Genomic DNA, 25,059 nt, shown 5'->3' with positions numbered 1-25,059 from the left:
TATATATATATATATATGCATATATATATATATGTATATATATATATATGTATATACATATATATGTATATATGTATGTATGTATGTATGTGTGTGTTCCCAATCATAAGTGCTATACACATCATCCTCACAAACATACAATTTAAGTTGTGTATAAACAAGGGGTTTCAATGATTAGGCAAAATGATATAATTTAGAGTCTATCAATGCACACACACACACGCACACACACATACGCACTCACACATGCACAAACACAGATAAATATATACGTATGTATACATATATATATATATATATATATATACATATATATATATATATATATATATATATATATATATACATACATACATACATACATGCATATGGAAAGACGCAACGCTTCAGTGTGTGTGTGTGTAACCTACTCTAGGGTTTGCGACACAATTTACGTCTGTACGTACTTTTCAATACCAACATAATTATGATCTAATATGAACGTTCAAAATTCGACATTAACTGTGTGATTTGAGGCTTTAAATATACATACATACACACGCTTATATACGTACATACTAATATACACGCGCACATGCGCATCACACATCTTGGTCTTTAAGCTAGGAGACCAGAACTCAACCAGAAAGTACTCAATACCTTATAGACTGCACAATCAATGATTTTGTAGTCTTTAATAAAGCTAAATGTTATTTCAACACAATTGTGTATGTCTTCAGCATTTGATGTAACTCGTGAGGTGGCCGAGCTGACTGAGGCACTGGTTTTAGGAACATGGTGTCGAAACTCATCGGTTTTTAAATTTTTTGTTTGTTTGTTTTCTTTTTTCTTTTTTCGTACATGTTTGCCTGAGATGACACTCAGACAAGCAGCAAACTCTCTCTCTCTCTCTCTCGCCTCCCCCCCCCCCAATATTCTTGCTTGTTTCATTGAAGCATGCGAAAACACTTGTACTCGAGGCTGCTCTGAACATAAAAGCGGTGTGGAGGTAGGTGTGATTCGGAACACACTGGGTGGGATAAGAGATAGAACAAATGACTATTTCAAGCGGCGAGCTGGCAGAAACGTTAGCATGCTGGGCAAAATTCTTAGCAGTATTTCGTCTGTCTTAACATTCGGAGTTCAAATTACGCCGAGGTCGACTTTGCCTTTCATCCTTTCGGGGGCGATAAATTAAGTACCAGTTGCGTACTGGGGTCGATCTAATCGACTTAATCCCTCCCCAAAATTTCGAGCCTTGTGCCTTGAGTAGAAAAAAAAAGGTAAAAGAAGAAATAAAAAAATGAATATTTCAGGCTTGGGGTTTAGTCCCACTGCGTGGCACCTTGGGCAAGTGTCTTCTATTTAGCCTCGAGCCGACCAAAGCCTTGTAAGTGGATTCGGTAGACGAACACTGAAAGAAGCCCGTCGTGTATATATATATATATATATATATATATATATATATATATTTGTGTGTGTCTACGTTTGCCCCCACCACCACCATCGCTTGACAACCGATGTTGGTGTGTTTATGTCCCCGTAACCTAGCGGTTCGGCCAAAGAGACCGATAGAATAATTACTAGGCTTACAAAGAATATGCCCTGGGGTCAATTTGCTCGACTAAAGGCGGTGCTCCAGCATGGCCGCAGTCAAATGACTGAAACAAATAAAAGAATAGAAGAATCTACATGTGTAGATCCCCTCTTTAATCTTTGTTGCCCTTTAACCCTGCAACATGGGCAACGTTACGACCTTTGTCACTTGTAGGCCAGGAAAAACGTTAATAGGCCAATGGAAGGCAAAGTTGATCACGTTGAGAATTGAACCCTGAACGTAAAGAGCTAGACAACTACCGCAAGGCATTTTCCCAATACTCTCACCATTAAACTAGTTTGTCGCCTTCAGTGGCCCCTCATTTAGGCCCAGGATCAGCACTAGGGGCAGGGGGTGTAAGCCGATACTATTGACCCCAATAATTGTACTTTATTTTATCAACCCTCGAAGGGATGAAAATAAAAAATTGACCTTGACGGGATTTGAACTCAAAACATAAAGGGCTAGAACAAATACCTAAAGGCATTTTTGACCCGACGCGCCAACGTTTCTGCCAATAACAAAATGGAGTTTACATTCACTTAATTAATTCTTCTGTTTTTCATTATTGTGTTGGAGAAGTTTTAAACACCGAATTTTATTGAAGATGACAGTTTGCCCACCCCTTTCACTTCTCACGGCCTCCATTCCTGTGAGAAACTCTGGATTAGACGAGGTTATATGTGTGTAACTGTATAAAAAGAAACTTGTTGTTTACTTAAGTTTTCGGCAGAGTTTTGAGCAGTCAAATGAAATTATAAATAATATTTATAAAAAGTAAAGGTAAGTATTATTGCGTAGAGAGACGTATGTATTTGACACTCACCATCTGGAGAACAAATAACGGCAAGAAGCATAATAATAATAATAATAATAATAATAATAATAATAATAATAATAATAATAATAATAATAATAATAATAATAATAATAATAATCAATTACAAATGTCTAAATATGTTCGCAGAGAACACCAAACACCATCTGTGAGAAATTAAATTAACGAAGAGGAGATAAACAACCAAAGTTATTTAAACGAAACATTAAACAAAATGAGGATAGTTTTAATAAACCGAATGGCTTTGATATTCAGTAGCAAGGATAAATTATTAAGCACAGGGGAAATTCGTTTAATATTAGTTAATAACGCTGGTAGTCGGTAGTAATAATTAATTATAAAAGGAAGTTTATAACGATTATAATTGTCTGAGTATATTTGCGAGTCTGAAAAGAATGAGGAACTAGATGTTTGTGAAAAGTTGAAGAAATAACAGTCATATGTTACGTATGTTTTAAGAATTTGGTTAGAATGAAAGATATGATATTAGGGCATATAGTGGGTGGGAAAGCAGTTTAGCGATAAGAAAGGAAGTGTAGTGGGAGCTAGGAGAGAAAAATTGGTAGGGAAGCGTAAAATAAAGTCTAGCAAAATTGTAGGAGCAAGCATTTGAAATATGTAAAACTTATGTTTTAAACCGGAGTGTGAATAAACAAGTATATATATAGATGACGTCAAATAGGGGATATGTAAGGGACCAAGGGAATAGACGTTTACATACGTACACATATAAAGACATATAAGTATAGATGTGTGTGTGTGTGTGTGTGTGTGTGTGTGTGTGTGTGTGTGTGTGTGTGTAACGAAAACTATAACAAGAGAATATAAAATATGTATAAAGTTGAAAGGGGGATAAAGAAAAATTAGAATATGAAATGGAATAAACGGTGGACAATAAAAGATGATATCCTAATAATTCCATAGAATTAATGAACAAACATCTCACTTATAATAAAATGTGATATTCTTCATAACGCGATTTTTGTAATTAAATATCATTAGGAATTGTATAAAGAAAAAAAATATATATTTTGTGTATTGTTGAACAATAACCAATTTATTACAGATAAACTTTAGCAACAAAATCGTATGTGAACCGATAAGGAACACATGGACTGCATCAAATGCTTTTTCTCTGACAACTTTGCCTTATTTTCTTTTGTTCTTCCCAACCAAACTGTCTCCCTACTTTTTACTGCATTTTTTTATTGTTATCCAGTCTATTCCTGCCTCGTTTCTACCCTAATGCAGTAAATGCATATTTATTGTCATTACATTCTTAGAACCTGCGTAACACATTACTGCTCTATGCCTTCTACATTTTACACCAACCTTCCACATGTATTCATAATTCAGCCATCTTTTCATAACCATGAATATATCCAAGCAGTTACAGTAATCCCTCGACTATCGCAGGTGTTACGTTCCAAAACCTCCCACAGAAATAATTAAAATCTAAAAGAAATATAGATACCTATCGGCCAAAGAAACCCGCGATAAATTTATATATACTAGCCAGAAAAATCCGCGATGTGCTGAATGCGCGATAGGTGAACCGCGATGTGGCTAGGGATTGCTGTATAGTCTTTATAAACTTCCTTTTATAATTAATTGCTAGTAGTAGTAGTAGTAGTAGTAGTAGTAGTAGTAGTAGTAGTAGTAGTTAGCTAGTTAGTTTGTTTACGACCATTATTAACCATTCGTAACTGTATTTTCTATGAAGTTAATCCCTGAAACGCTGAACACAAAATTCCAAGCTCAAAAACCTTTTCGTTTATTATAAGCCAACTCCAACACTATTCCTTAATTTTTTACGCCTAACGTAATTGGAATTTATCTCTCCCTAGTTAATGTAATTTCTCATAGATGGCGTTCTCTGCAAACGTAACTTATTTAGATATTCGAAGTTGGATATTTCTTAGGCGGGAAGGGGTCATGGTGCAATTATTTATATTCTGGAGATGCTGTCTCAATTTGTGCATTTGTGCATCTTTCTGCACATTAAAATTTCTTGCCGATACAAATTCTCCTATCTTTGCATTTATGTGTTTTAAATTTTATTTATGATATCAATTGACTCTTTAAACTCCACTCACACACTCACTCACACACACACACACACACACACACACACACACACACAAGCAAACAAACATAAATATACACATTCATACACACACACATATACATACATATATATAAATATTTCTATATACATATATATGCATGCATGTATATAAATATATATAAATACATATATATATAAGTGTTTATATATATATATATATATATATATATATATATATACATAGGTAGATAGATAGGTAGGTACATACCTATATATATATGTATGTATGTGTGTATATAAATATATATAAACATGTATATATGTATGTATTCTATATATATATATATATATATATATATATATATATGTATGTATTATATGTATATATATATATACATGTATATATGTATGTATTATATGTGTATATGTATATATGTATGTATTATATGTATATATATATGTATGTATATGTACATATATATATATATATATATATTTATACAGACATATATATATATATATATATATATATATGCATATACACACACCCACACACATGCACATATATACATCTATATTTAATCCTTTTTCGGAATAACATATCTCGAAACACTGGGTTGAAAAGCCCTTTTGATAGAAAAAACATAGATAGATAGATAGATAGATAGATAGATAGATAGATATCAGTAATGGATTTTCATGCGGTTAACATACTAGACATAATTCCACACCTTTTATCCGTATTTTCTGCTATTAATCCATGCCTATGTTGTCTCTTGATCATAATTACATGCTTAGATATGCATTTCCCCACTTAAATTTCTTATCTCTACTTTAAAAATCTTATTAAAGAGTGAAACAGCTGTTCAGTTGTCAGCACGCAGTAAATATATTTATCATACTCTACTGAATTATAAAATATTTTAAGTTCTCTATTGCGGAATATTTTGAGATTTTGTTGTAGAATTTGAATGATAATTCAATCTTTTCTCTGTCAAAGAACTTCTTCATGCTTCTGATATTTTAATTTTTACCGCACAGTGCACCGTGTTATTTTTAGTCCGGACATCTTCACGAATTCAAAACCACCATTTGTTTGTAAACGGAAACCACTTGTAATGTTTTTTTTTCCCGGTGGCGCTCGCTAACTGCAAGTGAATCTTCGGTGTCTTCTATCTCTGTTCAGCGTGTGACTTCGCCTTGTGGGCTAAACTGTTCCACACTACACTCCAGTTGCAGATTCATTCATGAGGTTCTTTAGAACTCATCTGAACCTAGTGTGGAGCACAAATACAAAACAGGGAAGGCAATTCGGGGTTCCTGATGACTTTTCGCTTTCCTTTAGAATACAGTCAGTCATCACAAGGACAATATCAAAGTGTAGATTCACCAGCAGATCAAGTCATCCTGCAACCAATGTCATCTCGTTCGAGTCTGGCTGCTTCGCTGATCAAAGAAACAGATATTGTGTTGAACAGCGGTGTCTTGTCAAACATGATGCGGCCATGATTGGCCGGGACTGTTCTTGACTGATAAATAAACCCCGTGAAGTAGAGCGACCGATGGACCGAAAATCTCTGACTCAACTTTGCTTTTGCTAGACTTGTACTCTTTTACTTGTTTCAGTCATTGAACTGTGGCCACGCTGGATCACCACCTTGAAGTACTTAGTTGATCGAGTCGATCGCTGTGCTTATTCTAAATTTGCTACTTGTTCTGTTTCATTTTGCCACAGAGCTATGTTAAGGGAACGTAAACAAACTAACATCATCTGCCAAGTGGTAAATGACAAACACAAAGTCGCACACAGACATAAATATACATATAAATGTGTGCATGTATATATCTACATATATATAAAAGGGTGGGGTGCTGAAAATTTCCTGGCTCTGGGTAAAAGGAGGATCGATTTTATTCAACATATTTCCTTCTTACATTCACACACTTATTGCAGCGGTCTCTCAGTTTTTCCTAAGCCCTGTAAGAGAACTTGGAGGGTTGGGCCTTCAACAAGGCCTTTCACAATACCCTTAAATCGAGGAACTTTTCAGCACCCTCTCGTATGTGTATGTGTATGTGTGTATGTGTGTATGTATGTATTTTATATACGTGTGTGTGTGTGTCTGTGTGTGTATGTATGTATCTTACATACGTATGTAAGATACAAGCCTTGTGAGTGGATTTGGTAGACGGAAACTGAAAGAAGCCCGTCGTATATATATATGTGTGTGTGTGTGTGTGTGTGTGTGTGTGTGTGTGTGTGTGTGTGTGTGTGTGTGTGTGTGTGTGTGTGTGTCTGTGTGTGTGTGCGTGTGTGTGTGCGTGTGTGTGTGTTTAGGTTAGGGTTCCGGGCACAATCAAAACTTACTGGTTGACTCAGGGCTTGCAGAAGACTTTCTTGTCAGGTGCCAGGCAGTGGAATTGAATCCGGTGCCATACTGTTGCTAAGTAACCATCTTAATTGCCATGCACATATTCCGTTTATTTTATTCTGTACAAACGGCTTTCCATCCAATTCCAATGTTAGACATAAGCAACGCCATGTAATTTCCCGCCATTAATCCGTATCGAGGCCGACTCTTAATCATAACATGTTTGGATATCTTCTTCCCGAAAATTGTAATCAGTCGATTTATGAAGAGCGAAGCAACGGTTCTGACGGCAGTACATACATACAAACACACATACACACATGCATACATACATACATACATACATACATACATACATACATACATACACACATGCATACGTGCACACATATGAAAATGCATATATATAAATAGAAATGTGTGAGTGCGTGTGTGTGTGTGTGTGTGCGTATGTACGCATGTGTGTATGTATGTATATATATATCTGTAGGTACATACATACGTATACGCACGTATATATACAGATATATTTATACTTATTAGCATGCACGTATCATTTATTTGTGTGTGTGTGTGTGTGTGTGTGTCAGAGTGTATGTGTGTGTGTATTCATATATATTTGTATGAATGTATATGCAAATATATATATGTACACATAGATATACATATGTTTGTATGTGTATACATATACGAAACACACACATATACAAAAACATATATATACATATATACACATTCACACATACATACACCCACACATATATATATATACATATATGCACACACATACATACATACGTACATACACACATACATATGTACATAGTACATACATATATATACATATATACACAAACACATACGTACATACATATATGTATACATATATAAACTACACACACATACATACATACATACGTACATACATACATACATACATACATACATACATACATACATACATACATACATACATACTCAACGACACATCCAAACACAAAAATAAGCAAACGAAAACAACAGCAATAACAAAATAAAATTAGTACTCAACAGAAACAAACAAACAAACAAACAAAAACAAACAAAAACAACACATAGACAACAGCAACACAAATAAAGAGTAAATAATCGATTTTCTGTCCTGTTGAAATGGGAAAAGATTTCCAGAGTGAATTCCAAGAGGCTGAAGGAGTTCTTTTTACCTGAACCGATGAGAAATCAATGCCAGGAATGTCATCGAATCTTCCGTTCCTTGTGATTGTGTTGACTTTTTAAGTATTGATCTGATATAAATTTCTCTGAAACTATCAATCATTCAATCAAAACATAATCACAAGGTTTTACATTCATTGTGTAGATAAGTGATAGGTATAAACATGCATACATATACATACATACATATTTTTATGTATACATACCTACATACATACATATATATATATATATATATATATATATATATATATATATATATATATTGTGTATTATATTTTATTTATCTATCTCTCTTTCTCTCTCTCTCTCTCTCTCTTTCTATAAATATATGTATATATATATATATATATATATATAAATATATATGTATATATACATACACAGGTACATACATACATTTTTACATGCATGCATATGGATATATATATGGTGGATAAGTAAATGCTTATATGTATATGCGCATGTTTCTGCGTGTGTGTGTATTTGTTTGTGTGTTTGCATGTGTTGGTGTGTATTATATATATATATATATATATATATATATATATATATATATATATGCACACAAATAAATACATATACATAAATATATATGCATTTATATTCTCAATCCGTATTTAATAATATATATACATATATATATATATATATATATATATATATATATATATATATATAGATAGATAGATAGATAGATAGATAGATAGATAGATAGATAGATAGATAGATAGATAGGAAAAGGCATATAAGAACGCGCTGTCCAACCTGAATTCCTGAATTCCTCTGGAGGTCATTGCAAACCAATTAAGACATCTATAAACCGAACTGTACAAATATTCTCTCTACGATGACGGACAACGGCAGAAAATCGAATCAACAATACGAGCCATATCTATTATATTATATATATATTTCATTATATAATATATGTACCATATAACTTTATATATATATATATATATATATATATATATATATATATATATATATATATATATATATATATATATATATGTATGTATGTATATATAATTGTGTATGTATCATATATCTATGATATATGTATGTATGTATATATAATTGTGTATGTATCATATATCTATGATATATATATATATATATATATATATATATATATATATATATATATATATATATATATATATATATATATATATCATATCTGTTTTATATTATCATAAATATGTACTATAGTAAATATGTAGTTTCATATGTTTTATATATATATGTGTGTGTGTGTGTGTGTGTATGGATCATATTGTATGTATTTTATTGTTATATATGTTTTATATGATAATATATGTATTGTATTATGTTATATATGTCCCTGAGTACAAACAGTAATTCACAAAGGAAAATATATCGTCGACAACAAGGAGAGGAAAAAATTCTATCGAAGCAAAGAACAAAGACCTTAAGTCGATGTAAGAGAAAAAGAAAAGAAAAAAACAGGTAAACCACTGTGACAGAAAGAGCGAGAGAGAGAGGGGCGGAAAGAGGGAGAGATTATAAAGACGGATTACTAAATACATGTATTAGGGAAATCGCTTTTAATGGCGAGTAAATCTGATGGTCGCAGGAAATTGTTCGATGACAATCAGTGAAACTAGGGTTTCAGAAAATCAAAATATAAAGACAACCAACTCCGTATTTCGGAGCAATTTGTTAAAGAAACAGTCTCGGATCATAATGGAATAGGGTCAGTTTTTGCTGTCGTCGTCGTCGTCGTCGTTGTTGTTGTTGTTGTTGTTGTCTTTGAAGCCTGAACCACGTGATTGTGAAACAAACTTCTTCCACCCAACCACACCATATTTATTTATTTTAAGAAGAAAATCATTTACTGCTGAACTTCGCAAAATAAATACGGTACTGAAAGACAAACCAATCTTTTCCTCTTTTCTCTTATTATTATTTCGTTGTTAGACGTACAAATAATTGAATCATTAAATTTGTCGACGCCGACAACTTTACAACAAAGAGATGCGGTAATTCTTATTAAAAACACACTGAAATTACTGACATAGATACAGCAACAAGTTGTAATGGTTTGGCGACAATTCCTCTAACGACTAATGCAAACAGGTTCTTACACGAGCTAAACTACTTCAAATACCTTCCCAAATCTTCCATGGAAGTGGTAAGCTAATACCAATCCTAAAAGAAAACATATGTCCCATCCTGAACGGAGGAAGCAGAGCAAATGCTGGCAATTGTAGCCTTATGTCTGAGATGTATCGAATTATCAGCGAGAAACTAATTCTGTGTTGTGGGAGGAGGAGGAGGACTTGCTAAGGAGTTTCTCTTCTGCCAGAAGCCGTTTCTAACAGATGCTGCCGTAGTAGGGATGAGAGAAGGATATTTCTTCAAACTTGATCATAGAATAATAAACTATAGACTAACTGACGTTGGCGCTGGCGTGGCTGTGTGGTAAGTAGTTTGTTTACAAACCACATGGTTCTGGGTTCAGTCCCACTGCGTCGCACCTTGGGCAAGTGTCTTCTATTATAACCCCGGGCCGACCAAAGCCTTGCCAGTGGATTTGGTAGACAGAAACTGAAAAAAGCCCATCGTGTGTGTGTGTGTGTATATGGTCGTCTCGTAATATTCTTCTTTAGTCTAAGCACGAGGCCCGAAATTTTGGGGGAAGGGGCCAGTCGATTAGATCTGGTACTTAATTTATCGGCATCGAAAGGATGAAAGGCAAAGTCGACCTCGGCGGAATTTGAACTCAGAACGTAAAGACAGACGAAATACCGCTAAAAATTTCGCCCGGCATGCTAACGTTTCTGCCAGCTCGCCGCGTTGGTCGGCTCGTAATATTAAATTTGCTTTTAAATTAAAAGTAATCCAATCCGCTTTACATTAACCGAGATGCGGGTTTGATTGGAGCGTTTATTGCGTTAGAAAAGTCATTTATATCTGGTAGTTCTTAAAAGGATTACTTTCAGACATTAACATCAAAACCTGTGCAGATATTTGGACTGGACCCCTTATATAATAATGGCTTCAGATTTAGGTACAAAGCCAGCAGTTTCAGAGAAGGGTGAGTCGATTACATTGACTCCAGTGCTTAACTGGTATTTGTTTTATCAACCCCCGAGAGGATGAAAGGCAAAGTCGACGCCGGCGGCATTCGAACTCAGAGCATAAAAACGTAGAAACGCCGCTAAGTCTTTTGCCCGGCGTGCTACCAAGTCTACCTATAAAGTATCGAAAGCTTAGAAGTGTATACGCGATCATTTGATCTTCAAGAAACTGCGATCAAACTTCCTTCAAATACTATTCCACTGTCTTCAATTATGGTTAAATATGCGGGATAAATTAATATTGAATATAATGCACACACAAAAAAAAAAATGGAGATTGTCGTGGTTAGAGGGTTGATGGAACGCTGTTTCGTCGACACAGGGAAATGCTTTTTACATGTGCGAAAGCCGTAAAAGAACATCAGTGAGTACAACTATACAGGAAACGGGCGTCAAAGCTCCTAGAAATGTGAGTCCCCAACAAAATTTTTTAAATATTCACAGAATTTTCCACCAAACATCATTGATAGATAATCTAGAAAAATATATGGCTTTACAGAATGACTCCAACAACAACATCGACAATAACAGGAAATACTTTTGACTTACGTCTCAACGTCACAAGATCGCAATTAAAAATAACGTGTCACATGAAAACACTTTGTCAACATGACAATGCACACGCACACACATACACACACGCACACAACACATACATACATACACACATACATACATATTCACATACACACGCACGCATACATACATACACACTTACATACATACATACATACATACACATACACATACACACGCACATATAAATATAAATATAATTATATATATATACACACACATACACACATACATATATATTACATACAAAAATAAGAGGAATGACCAGCAAAAGTGGACTCTTATATGCTAGAAATAGATGCCGAATCATCTAACCACGAAAAAAAAAATATGTTCTCAGTGTCGCTGAATTTTTACTGAGAACATATTTTTTTTCGTGGTTAGATGATTCGGCATCTATTTCTAGCATATAGGAGTCCACTTTTGCTGGTCATTCCTCTTATTTTTGTATGTAATATAATTTTAATCTTCGGATTTTTTTTAATATGCTAGACCACTGGTTTTAATTGATTAATATCAATTTCTACCCTCATTAATAACTTTTATATATATATATATATATATATATATATATATATATATATATATATATATATATATATATATATATATATATATATATATATATATATATATATATATATATATATATATATATATATATATATATATATATATATATATATATATATATATATATATATATATATATATATATATATATATATATATATATATATATATATATATATATATATATATATGCTGTGTGAGGCACAATGGCCCAGTGGTTAAGGCAGCGGACTCGCGGTCATTGGATCGCGATTTCGTGCAAAAACTAGCCAGAGGTAAAGGAAAGGGAGCAGGGGAAGGAAGAGAGTTAGAGAGACACAGGGAAAGGGGTAGATTGGGGAAAGAGGGTGAGGAGAGAGATCTATAATTCCTGAAATCTTTGAGAGTGCCGCAGCAGCAATGCAAGAATGATTGGGAGAAAATTATTAAACGAAGATGTAAGGGAGATAACCCATATATACTTGTTCGTTTATAGTTTTAAGATGAATGAATGAACGGACTAAAGGAAAACTTGTCACAAATTCGATGGTGGTGGTGGGGGGGATATAATAACGTTAAAATTTGTTTAAGAAATTAAGTTCGTGTGATTAGGTAACAAAAAAAATAGTAATCAATCTAAATTAGAATTTATTTTATAAATAAGCGCAGACATGGCTGCGTAGTTAAGAAGCTCGATTTGTAATCGCACGGTTTCAAGTTCGGTTTCAGTGCGCGGCGCCTTAGGCAAAGGACTTCCGCTAAAGCCCCGAGTCGTCCAACGCTTTGGAGTGAGTTTTGGAGACGAAAACTGTGTGGAATCTCGTTGTTGTACCAGTAATTAAATGGGCCAGCTTTGTCACATTCTGTGTCATGCTGAATTTCCCCGAGAACTATGTTAGAGGCACGCGTATCTGTGGAATGCTCAGCCACTTGCACGTTAATTTCACGAGCAGGCTGTTCCGTTGATTAAGTCAGCTGGAACCCTTGTCGTCGTAATCGTAATGCCCAGCCTGAGTAGGCATTTACTTACCCAAGGTGCCACGTAGTGGGACTGAACCTAAAAGTACGTGGTTGCGAAATGGAAAAAAAAAAACTGAAGAGAAAATAACAAATAAATAAATAAATAGTAAAATATTAGTTTAACCAATGAACAACAAATAAGTGTTCACGGGTGTAGTTTAAGGGGGATAACTCTAGTATAAAATGTTGCTATAATTTTAAAAATAACGATATGAACATAATTAGAATCTAAACATAAATTAGAAACAAAAGAAACAAGTTCACGCTGAAACAAGTTCCTCTACCCACATTTTCCCATCTACTTCTTTACCATATGGGGCCCTAACAAAATCTGATAATAGATACTATGCATTTTAAAGACTGTTTCGTATTATAAAATGATTTTCAAACTAATATTTTATTTAATGCTAAAACCAAATATATTTCCAATATTACATTTAATAATATATTTTTTATTATATAGAGTGGTTAATTACACCGAAATAAATTACAATATAATTCATCTGGAGTCTGTGTTCGTCTAAGGCCTCTGTTGATAAAGTGGTCCAATGTCGTGTTTACTTGCTCAACAGGAAGTTGTACCCACGTGTTTGTCCACGACAAACCTGTTCTACCCTGGGTCCGATTTATTTTTCAATTTAGATTTGATTCTCTTGGATCATTCTTAAAGGTAAGTCAAGAAATTACACTTACTTATTCCCCATTTCAGTTGTCATATTGTTATATTGTTATGTCGCTGTTTTTCTTACTTTGTCTTTAATTCTGTTGCTGCGTTAATCTCTCCCACCACGACCTCCAGTACAAAACAGAAGGCAACATATAAAAAACTGCTTGCTACAACCCATGTATGTCTACCAAAATTCTACAGTATGGTGTTGACGTCATAAGAAAAGAATACTTTTTTTCGAACGGTGAATCTCGAAGCACATAAAACATTCCTTGTTAATATTGGGTTAAAAATAAAATCCACTTGGAAAGAAAAAGTTGAAAGCTTCGGTTGGGACTCGAACTCACATCTATTTACGAAATATGTAGTATTCGAGTCCCAGGGTAGGATTCGACGGCGAAAGTAAAGAATACGTACACCCGGTGTTTAGGGTTAGGGTTACACCGAAAACGGGTGGTGTACGTATTTTTTACCTCCGCCGCCTTCAACTTTTCCTATCCAGGGGTATTTGGCAATATATCGTTTTTTCAGTCTAGGAAAAGTGAAATTATTTGTTCAGCAAGTTCCGTATAAAATTTTTTATGTCTTTAATGTTAATTTTTGCTGCTGAACAGTGAAAAACACGGTCGAACACACATTCATTGTCTTTCATTTTGCACGAGCAACTTCAACAGAGACACACACTCACTCACACATATATAGATACACATGTATAAATATACACGAATCGCTTATTTTTGTGTATGTGTGTTTATGTGCATGTATGTAGAGGTCTGTGTGTAAGAAAGTAAAGAAGAAAAATGTTTTACGAAATTTGCCGGACAAATAGTTTCACTTTTCCGTTTTCAACCTAACATTTACAAGCTATTTATAGCTTTATATGCTTCGAGATTCTGTGCTCCAAAAAAAAAAGTATGATGTTTTATTGTTTATCAAATATCATACAAAATCGTAATTAAATCTCTTTGATTCGCCTTAATAATCACACAGGTTGTTAAAGCATTATTTGCACTACGCGTGTGGAACCCGTGAGTCTCCGGACTATTCTGGGACCACGTTGAAATGACAACCTTCGTTCACCCAGGTTACAAGTAAATTATCGTTTTACATTAGTGACTATTGACATCATTTAAACTGAGTTAAGCATTCTGTATTATGGTATATTCCATACACAAAACAGCACTCCTTAGAATTCTTGTAAACATTCAGGAATTACACCTGTATAACGTAAATCAGGGCTGCATTGGGTGCTTTATAAGGATTCCATGGGGCTGAGGATTCTCTCATACTCCACCGTCTTCTTATGGCTGGATACCCTTCCTAACATCAACCATTTCACAGCATGTACTGGGTGCCTTTTTTTTTTCTTTCTTATGACACCAGCACTTGTGAGGCAGCTTTATCACTCAGAGATGAGGGATTAACCTTTTAGCAGTCAGATTGCTCTGTCAAATGTAATGCTTATTTATTACCTCTGCCTTAGCAAAGGTGGAGGTATTGTTTAGTCGTGTTTGTTTGTTTGTCCATGGACAAGATATCTCAAGAACTACTGGATGGATCTGGATGACTGGCACAAACTGATTTTGGGATCGATTTGGTCCTGGACAAGGATTATTTTTCTGGTTTTTTTCCAGGTTCATTTTCAATATTTTCGTCTGTGAGAGCAGTCGAGTTTATTTCAGATATTCTCATTTTAAAAATCATCTCTGGCTAATCATTGGGAGGGACGTTGGTGTTGCCTTGGCGAAGGTTTGTGCACTCTGAGTGTCTTGTTCACATTGTTACGCATTAATTAGACATTATGTTGTAGCTTTGATATGATTGTTTATTTTTAGAATGACATTGTAGGTTAGATGTGAGAGGTCAAATCTGGCCACTTTGAACATAAGACAGGTGGAATATTTGGGTTGGATATGGCTGGTCTAAATGCTAAAGGGTTAAAATATCAGAGAAAGGTTCAAAGAAGAACAGGTTTCTTTCTGATGAGGGGCCACATGGCTACTCACATTTTAGCTGAGAGGATTGGGATGGAACAGGGAAGAGATGAAAATAACAATGATATAGCATTTGGGTGGACCCTCAAGGTGTTCTGATTTTAAATACATCGTCTCTAATTCTTCCAACACTCAGTTTCGAGCTGACAACTAATGCATTTTTTTTTTTTTTTTCATGTTTTCTATTAGCAGCATTCCATAGAATCACCTTTTAATCCATATTAGACACAGCCTAACCATGGATTATCCAGAATGGGATATTCCTGATTCTAAGACTGTCAACAGCTTATCTTTTGAAATGTTCTCATGTGAAGAAATTAAAAAACTCAGTGTGAAGCCTATAACCAACTCACAGACATTTGATGCCCTTCTCCATCCTCAGCCGAATGGCTTGCATGATCTGGCACTTGGTAAGTTCACAACAAATATTTTTTGTTGTTGTTTTTTTACTATGTTAATTTTTTTTTTTTTTTTTGCTTTTCTTTATTTAACCTTTTGACACCAAGTTGACTGAAGCTGCCACATCTTGTTCTGTGGATCAAAAACTCCTTCTTTAACATGCTCGCTCCTGAATTAAACCCGTCCATGATAATTCTGTATGTTCTGGAACGTCGGCTTAATAGCAATGTCATTTAGTGCTGGTACCATGACAAAAAAGGACCCAGTACAACCTGTAAAGTTGTTGGCTTAAAGAAGGGCCTCCAACCAAAAAAGCGAACCATGCCAGCATTGAAGACAGACTATTAAGGACAGGGGAGAGCACAGACAAATGAAGAAGCTGAAAATAGGACAATCCAGATTTGGTTCACCTTTATGCCTCTGGCATTCCTCCTTATATTCTTCCACTCAACTTTTTCCTAAATCCAGATCTAAGTTTCTAGATCTGATCTGCTCAAAGAAAAGCCGTGAGGTGAGCTTTCTTTCTTTCTCTCTTTTCTAAAACCCAGTATTTCTACTTTACAGGTTCCCTTAACAAGTACATCTGTTTTACCTGTGGTCAACCACCTAACACCTGCACGGGACATCTTGGACATATTCCTTTACCTCTCTTGCTTTACAATCCTATGCTCTACCGGACAATGTTCAAGGTCAGTATTAAACCACTTACATTATTTACATTTGACGGATATTTGTCCTCATCTTGTTTGTTGTTAACACAACGTTTCCCTCAAATCCATTTCACCTCAACAAATAATCTGCCAATCTCTTAATCTCTCTTTCTCTTTTAGATTCTGAACATGACATGCTCCAGTTGCAATATGCTGGTTTTGACCAAGGAGGCCCTGCAAATAGTTGAGAGTAAAATTTCTCTAATTAAAAGTGGTCATTTGATTGCATACCATGAGATTAATGAAAAGACCAATGATCCGAATAGAATTGAAGAAATAATGAATTCGTTACCACAGACAGATGTGGCAAAAGATGGTAAGTGAAGAGGAATGCTTTTGTGTTTTGTTATTTATGCCCCAAGTTTGACAACAGATGGAGACAGGGAAAGCACACTGTGTGTTTCATTAGTGTTGTTATCCGTCTTGTTAAGCTGCAGATTAACCTGGATCAGATAAACCTATAATCAAAGACATTCCAACTATGAACATACCGTCTTTTATTCACACAAAATCCACACACACACACACACACACATATATAGAGGTCGTCGTCGACTTAGAACCACAATTGGTTCTGACTGACTGGTCATAAGTCAGCCTGTAAGGTTACATAGTTTTGTTTTATATTTTTACATTCTTAAGGTACATTCTCAGGTAAAAGTCACACACACCATTCTGTATTATACTATTAAACTGGCGTTAGTCAAAAGTACCAGAGTCTCAAGCAGTTGTCTTACAAACAAATACGAGGTTGCTTCGATGTCTCCATGACAAGATATTCATCCAACACTTGGGATAACCACAGTGGTGATCGATAACCAAACCTAGGGGAAGCATTTCTTAGCTGACATCATCTGTAGATGGGTTAATTTCTAAGAAATTAAACCCATTAGATTTCTACTGGACTATTTATTATTGCTGCCAGGCGCTGGTGTGACAATCGTTGTAAGTCAGTAACAACCTGTGTATGTATGTATGTATGTATATATATATATATATATATATATATATATATATATGACGGGGTACTGAAAAGTTTCTGGCTTTAAGGGTGTCGCAAAAGGCCTGGTTGGAGGCCCAACCTTCTGAGTTCTTTTACAGAGCTTAGAAAAACCAAAGGGCCACTGAAATAAGTGTGAGAATCTAAGAGGGGAATATGTTGAATAAAATCATAATTGACTGATTCTCCTGTAATTTCTGCACCCCCTTGTGTGTATATATATATATATATATATATATATATATATGAGCCACCTCCCTCTCCCGCGAACAGCTCTGCCTTTTCATCTCCTTCCTCTCCAACTTCCACCCCGCTCTTGACTTTACTTCCACCATCTCTGACACCTCTGTCAACTTCCTCGACATCTCTCTTTCCATCAACCCCCCCTCTAACTCTCTCACTACCTCCGCCTTCTTCAAACCCACTGACTCCCACCTCTACCTCAACTTCTCCTCCTCCCATCCATTCCACACCAAACGAGCCATCCCCTACTCCCAGTTCCTCCGCCTCCGACGTTTGTGCAGCCTGGACCAGGATTTCGAGACCCAGTCCCAGTATCTTGCTCGTCTGTTCATGCATCGAGGATACCCCTCCCACCTTGTCCAATCCGCCCTCGCCCGCGCTCGTCGAATCGACCGCACCACCGCCCTCTCTCCTCCCCCACACCAATCCCCTAACCGTACCCCCTTCCCACTCCGTTTCCACCCCGCCACCCTACCCCTTCGTCGGAGGATCCTACGGGCCTTCCGTCGCCTCCAGCTCGATCCCACTACCCACCCCATTTTCCCCAACCCACCCCTATCCGCTTTCAAACGCGCCCGCAACCTACGCGATCTACTGGTCCGCAGTACCTTCTCCTCTTCCTCCCCACCCCCACCCGGCTCCTTCCTGTGCTCCAGATCCCGCTGTCACACCTGCCCCTTCATCACCAACACTACCTCTGTCACCGGATCGAACCTACAAACACTTCACATTCCACACAGTTTCACCTGCACCTCCTCCAACCTTATTTACTGCATCAAATGTACCCTATGCAACCAACTCTACGTGGGGCAGACGGGCCGCCGGCTGGCCGACCGTTTCACCGAACACCTAAGGGACGTTCGGCTAGGTTCGGACTCCCCTGTTGGCCGTCACTTCCAACTGCCCAACCACTCTCCCTCTAACATCTCCGTTTTTGGCCTCGCCCTGCACCATGGGTCCACTCCCTCGCGACTCCACTTGGAGCAACGCTACATTTTCAACCTCAATTCTTCTTTCCCCTTCGGACTCAACACAGCCTTCTCTTCCTTATGACTCTCCCCTTTACGTCCCTGCAACACTTTAATAATTTTTTTTTTTTTTTTTTTTTTTAAACCCCCCCCCCCCCCTCGTCCCCCTTACATTATATCCATTATTTTTCTACTTTTTATCTCACCACTACCTACACGCACAAATACCCACACACCTTACATATATACCGCCCACATACATATACCGCCCACATACATGACAAACATACATACGCGCCCTCACACACACATAGCCGAACGCACATATATACACACACACACCCATATATACGCGCACGCCTACATACACAGCCGCATACACATGCACACACATACACACAGGAGTGCACACACAAAATAACACACATACCTGGCACACATACGCACGCACACACATAAACATACACATACACACCCCTCACATACATAAAACCACACACACATACACACATACACGACACACATACACATATACACACAGGCACACATACACATATACACACATGCACACACACCTCTCACATACACAATACTCACTCATATACATAACACATACGCACGCACGAAAACATACACAATATACACATACACGCACGCACAAAAAATATACACACACGCGCACACGGAAACACATACAGACATACATACACACACACACACACACCCGTACCTAACACTCACAATCCCACACACACACGCACATCCACACATATACACACACACGCACACACCCACATACACACACACTTCTCACCGACACTACACACTCACACAGACACGCATACAATCATACACACATGGGCATAAACAACACACGCATATACAATAGCAAACGCACGCACACACACGTACACAGCAACGCACATACACACAACATACACATACACACAAACACACACGCACGCACAGAAAACATACACATACACACACGCGCACATACAAAATACACACGCACACGTACACGTACCTAACACCGACAACCCCACACAAACACGAACACACACACACCCAAACAACCACCTGTTGACCTTCTACCTACACTGTCTACAGCGTCCACTAACCAGTCCTGCTACTAATTTCTTCCACTACGTCATACACACACACACACACAAACACACTAACAGATAAACCACCAAACCATGCACACACACACACACACCTACATACGCACACACACGTTCTGTTATCACACACACACTCGCAGACTTACGCACGCGCACCGATATTCATCTCCCTTTTTCACTCTCCCATCTTAGAAAGAACTTTTCCCCCACCACCTCCTCTTCCGGTCTTTTCATCATGTAACCTCGTGGGCATCGGTACCATTTTCCTCTTTCTCCGTTCTTCCATTCTCCGAACTTTCCATCTTTCCGACGAAGGGCTACGCCCGAAACGTCATACACTCTCTCTTTCCTTTCCTGAGCGTCCAATAATACTATCCATATCACGTCCTCACTTTGTTGTTTTTTTGTTTTTTTGTTATTGTGTTTTTGAACTATATATATATATATATATATATACACAAAAATATTGGTTACACTACAGAACAAAATATTTTAGTCATTTTTTTTTACACAATCCCTGTAATATTTAATTCTAGAAATATAACTGAATTGTTTTAAACATTGACTGGCTAGAAGGGTCCACTCAAGTAAAATATGAACCAAAGGGGTCCATAGGTGAAAAATAGTTGGGAACCACTGGTCTGTTGGATGAAAAACTGATCTGGGACATCAACAACTGCACTTTATCCTCTGAAACATCTCAGTTCTGCTTCTATTTTTTTTTTCTTTTATATCACCAATAAATCGTATTTAGGGCCCTACTGTCTTCCTTAACCCTTTCGTTACTGTATTTCTTTTGAGATGCTCTGTGTTTCTCTCAATTATTTTAGATATAATAAAGAATTTAGTAAAATAACTTAGTTATCATTCAGCTAGTGTTAGGAACATAAATTGTGACTATGGTTTGGTGGAAGATTTTTAATTCAGAACTTATGAAAACAAGACATTTGTACTACAGAGCCAAAGCATATTTCAGCTGGGTTGGTATCAAAAGAGTTAAGAATTGTTTCTCTATTATATATTTTAACCCATTTGTTACCATATTTCTGTTGAGATGCTCTGTGTTTCTTTCAATTAATTTTAAATATAACAAAGAATTTAGTAAAATAACTTAGTTATTAATTAAGCTAGTGTTAGGAACATAAATTGTGACTAAGGTTTGGTGGAAGATTTTAATTCAAACTTGTGAAAAACCAGACATTTGTACTACAGAGCCAGTTTCAGCCTGGTTGGTAATGAAACGGTTAATCAAGAAATACTAAAAGAGTTTTGTATTTACTCTTTCAGAGGAAACAAGACATATTCGCCACCTGAGGCATGTATGGAAACAATGTTTGGCTTTACTAAGGAGTACAAATCGAAGTAAGTGTCCCCATTGCTCGGCAACCAGACCATTACTGCGACAGTTTCGAAACTGCCAAATCTTTGCAACAAAGATGGTATCACAAACAAAGACAAAGATGCCCAGAATGAAGTAAGTTCATTGTTTCATATTAATTGGAACAACCATATTTTACTTACTTAAACGGTACGAAAGAGAATTTTTCAATTCTGTATTTCTTTGAGGACTTTATATTATGTATTAATGCCATCATCTTGTTTATTGCTTTCACTACATTTTTCCTTACCTCTTCTGGCTTTGTGCCAAAATTATTATTATTATTATTAAAACGGTAAGCTAGCAGAATCGTAAGCACGCTGGGCGAATTGCTTAGTAGTATTCCGCCCATCACTACGTTCTGAGTTCAAATTCCACCAAAGTCAACCTTTACCTTTCATCCTTTCGTGGTCAATGAAATAAGTACCAGTTGAATACTGGGGTCGATGTAATCAACTCATCCCCTAAAATTTCAGGCCTTGTGCTTATTGTAGAAAGAATTGTTATTATTACTAGCAAATCTACGATGGAGGCAAAACATGAGGGAGGGGAATCATAACAGCAGTGTGTATGGAGAAATGTGTAAATGGACTTGATAGATTGCTGGGAGATGTCTTAGAGAAATCACATTATTGTTGGTGATTCAGCATTCTATTGAAGCTATATAACATGTATTTATGACTAAGTGATATGTGATGATGATTCCCTCCTGAACTGAAATAGGCTCCCAGCCTCTGTATCATGAATGGTTATGTGGACCACTCCTAACGAAAGCCAGACCTTCTTTCGACCACTATTAAGAAAAAAATGTTATTTAGATATACTTTTATTTTAGTTGTTTACACTATTTTACGCTTGTTTAAACTCTTATACATTCAAAGTTCACAAATTTCTTTATTTGAATTATGAATCATATTCCTTTCAATAATATCAATATGATTACAAAACTTCTTTGTAGACGATATTTTCTGTTTGGTCGACACTAATTTTTAAATTACTAGAGTCTGTTGCTCTACTCATAGCAACATATAACTGGTCGTGGGTAAAAATACACCTACACAATCTAGACTCTAGCTCTGTGCCTTGTTTGTTGTGAATGCATGAGTGGAATCTTTAGTAATCTATCCATCTACGATGGGAAATAAAGAGATAGTATCGCAAATCTAAACCCTCTAAATTCACGAATTATATGCTATGGGAAATCTAGAGTTAATTCTTGTCACCAGAATCTTAACAAAAAAATCAAAAGTGATTTATTAATACAAAACTCAATATCGGTAATTATTCATACACAGATTAAAGATGAGTCAAAGCCATCCCAACCATTCCTTAATAAGACTGTCTTACACTAAAACTTACGTATATGGCATAATTCAATGGATAAGTTGACTTACTTCCCTTTGCTTTTTTATTACTTATCTCCCCTTTAACTTTTATTCATTTTTTTACACTTGTAAACTGAACAATTACCCTCACTATCCACTAAATAATCATGCTTTTTCACATTTTTTTTCGCTAAAACACCTTCCTGATTACCTCCTTTGTAATCCTGAAAAATATCGTGACCATTGGTCCAGCCGTTTGACCATGAAGCGGAGACATGACGTCCATTATTGTAAGGAGATTATTAAACTAAAATGCATATTACAATGCCAAACCCTTTTTGGTTTTTATTAACAGAGAGGAGCCAAATAGTAGGACGGCACAACCAAGTATGTTGGATTACACATTCAAGAAATCGTACCTAACCCCTGTTGAAGTCCAGGAACGTATGCGTAAAATCTGGGAACAAAACGGCTACATTCTGAAGATGGTTTATGACTTTTTAGACATCGATGTTGAATATCCAACTGACATCTTTTTTCTTGAAGTCGTACCTGTGATTCCATCTTGTTTTAGACCAGTAAGTATTATTATGATTCATCGTCGTCGTTTAACGTCCGCTTCCCATGCTGACATGGGTTGGATGGTTTGACTGAGGACTGGTGAGCCAGAAGGCTGCACCACGCTCCAATCTGATCTGGCAATGTTTCTACGGCCGGATGCCCTTCCTAGCACTAACCACTCCGAGAGTGTAGCAGGTCCTTTCTACATGCCACCGGCAGGAGGGCTAGTTAGGCAGTACTGGCATTGGCCACACTTGAACAGTGCTTTTTACGTGCCACCGGCACAGGACCAGTCAGCCAGCACTAGCATTGACCATGCTCAACTGGTGCTTTTTACATGCTACTGGCAAAAATTTTCACTAAGGTGGTGAGATGGCTGAATCATTAGGACGCCGGTCAAAATGCTTAGCTGTATTTGACCCGTCACTACATTCTCAGTTTAAATTCTGCCGGGGTCAACTTTACTTTTCATCTTTTCAGGGCCGGTAAATTAAGTACCAGTTGAACACTGGGGGGGTCAATGTAATTGGCTAGTCCCTTGCCCCAAAGTTTCAGGCCTTGTGCATCAGTTGTTAAGCGATGTTGGGGGACACATACACACAAACATATACATACATACATACAATGTGTTGATGAGAAAAGCATGTAATCGCTACCAATATACCCTGAAGATATGTAAGGTAAATTATGTATTTGACTTGAATTTGACAGTTAAATATAGCCTTATACAGAAATGTTGACATAGGAATAAATTTCAATAATAATGGATATCAGCGTCAAAACTCTCTTTTAAATTTTAAATTTGATATATATATATATATATATATATACGACAGGCTTCTTTCAGTTTCCGTCTACCAAATCCACTTACAAGGCTTTGGTTGGCCTGAGGCTATCGTAGAAGACACTTACCCAAGGTGCCATGGAGTGGGACTGAACCATGTGATTGGTAAGCAAGCTACTTAGCACACAGCCACTTCTGCACCTATGTATGTAAAGATTTTTCAATGTGCTAAACCTTTTCATAACCATAGTTCTAACAAAATGCACTTCCTGTAGTTTCAATTCACTTTGAAAATTATAAAGAATTTGAAAGTAAAATAACTTTTTAATCCATTATCTTGGTTATTCGTGATTTTTTCTTTCTTTTATTTTTTTCTTTTGTTAGTGTGTTGTTTTAAAAGGTAACAAGTATGAAAGCGTGCAGACTTCTTCCTACAAACGAATCGTGCAGGAATGTGAGAAGATCCAACAAATTCTCCATGAGCTCAGACAGATGGAAGGTGGCCAAACAGAAGGAGAAAGTGGCCAAACAGGAGGGGAAAGTGGCCAAACAGAAGGAGGAAGTGGCCAAACAGAAGTGGTA

At 36.3% G+C, this 25,059-nt stretch overlaps 1 protein-coding gene across 2 annotated transcripts in view; it reads left to right on the top strand.

The window, feature by feature from the left end:
* Positions 1-13,523: 13,523 nt before the first annotated feature.
* The window catches only part of LOC106872308 (DNA-directed RNA polymerase I subunit RPA1), a 37,539-nt gene continuing 26,003 nt past the window's right edge, over positions 13,524-25,059 (top strand). The window contains exons 1-7 of one of the 2 annotated variants that reach the window (XM_089362938.1): positions 13,524-13,994; positions 16,178-16,395; positions 16,949-17,073; positions 17,215-17,410; positions 21,717-21,903; positions 23,488-23,710; positions 24,862-25,056. In XM_089362938.1, coding sequence (XP_089219064.1) covers positions 16,224-16,395; positions 16,949-17,073; positions 17,215-17,410; positions 21,717-21,903; positions 23,488-23,710; positions 24,862-25,056 — 1,098 coding nt within the window. In that variant the 5' untranslated portion in view covers positions 13,524-13,994; positions 16,178-16,223. Of the gene's footprint in view, positions 13,995-16,174; positions 16,396-16,948; positions 17,074-17,214; positions 17,411-21,716; positions 21,904-23,487; positions 23,711-24,861; positions 25,057-25,059 lie in introns of both variants that reach the window. The other variant, XM_089362940.1, reaches the window with a different exon arrangement.

Source organism: Octopus bimaculoides, chromosome 14, assembly GCF_046866305.1.
Source record: "Octopus bimaculoides isolate indiv1 chromosome 14, ASM4686630v1, whole genome shotgun sequence".
Classification (NCBI taxonomy): domain Eukaryota; kingdom Metazoa; phylum Mollusca; class Cephalopoda; order Octopoda; family Octopodidae; genus Octopus; species Octopus bimaculoides.
Note: the sequence above shows the minus strand (reverse complement) of the source record. Positions and strands in the feature narration are given on the sequence as shown.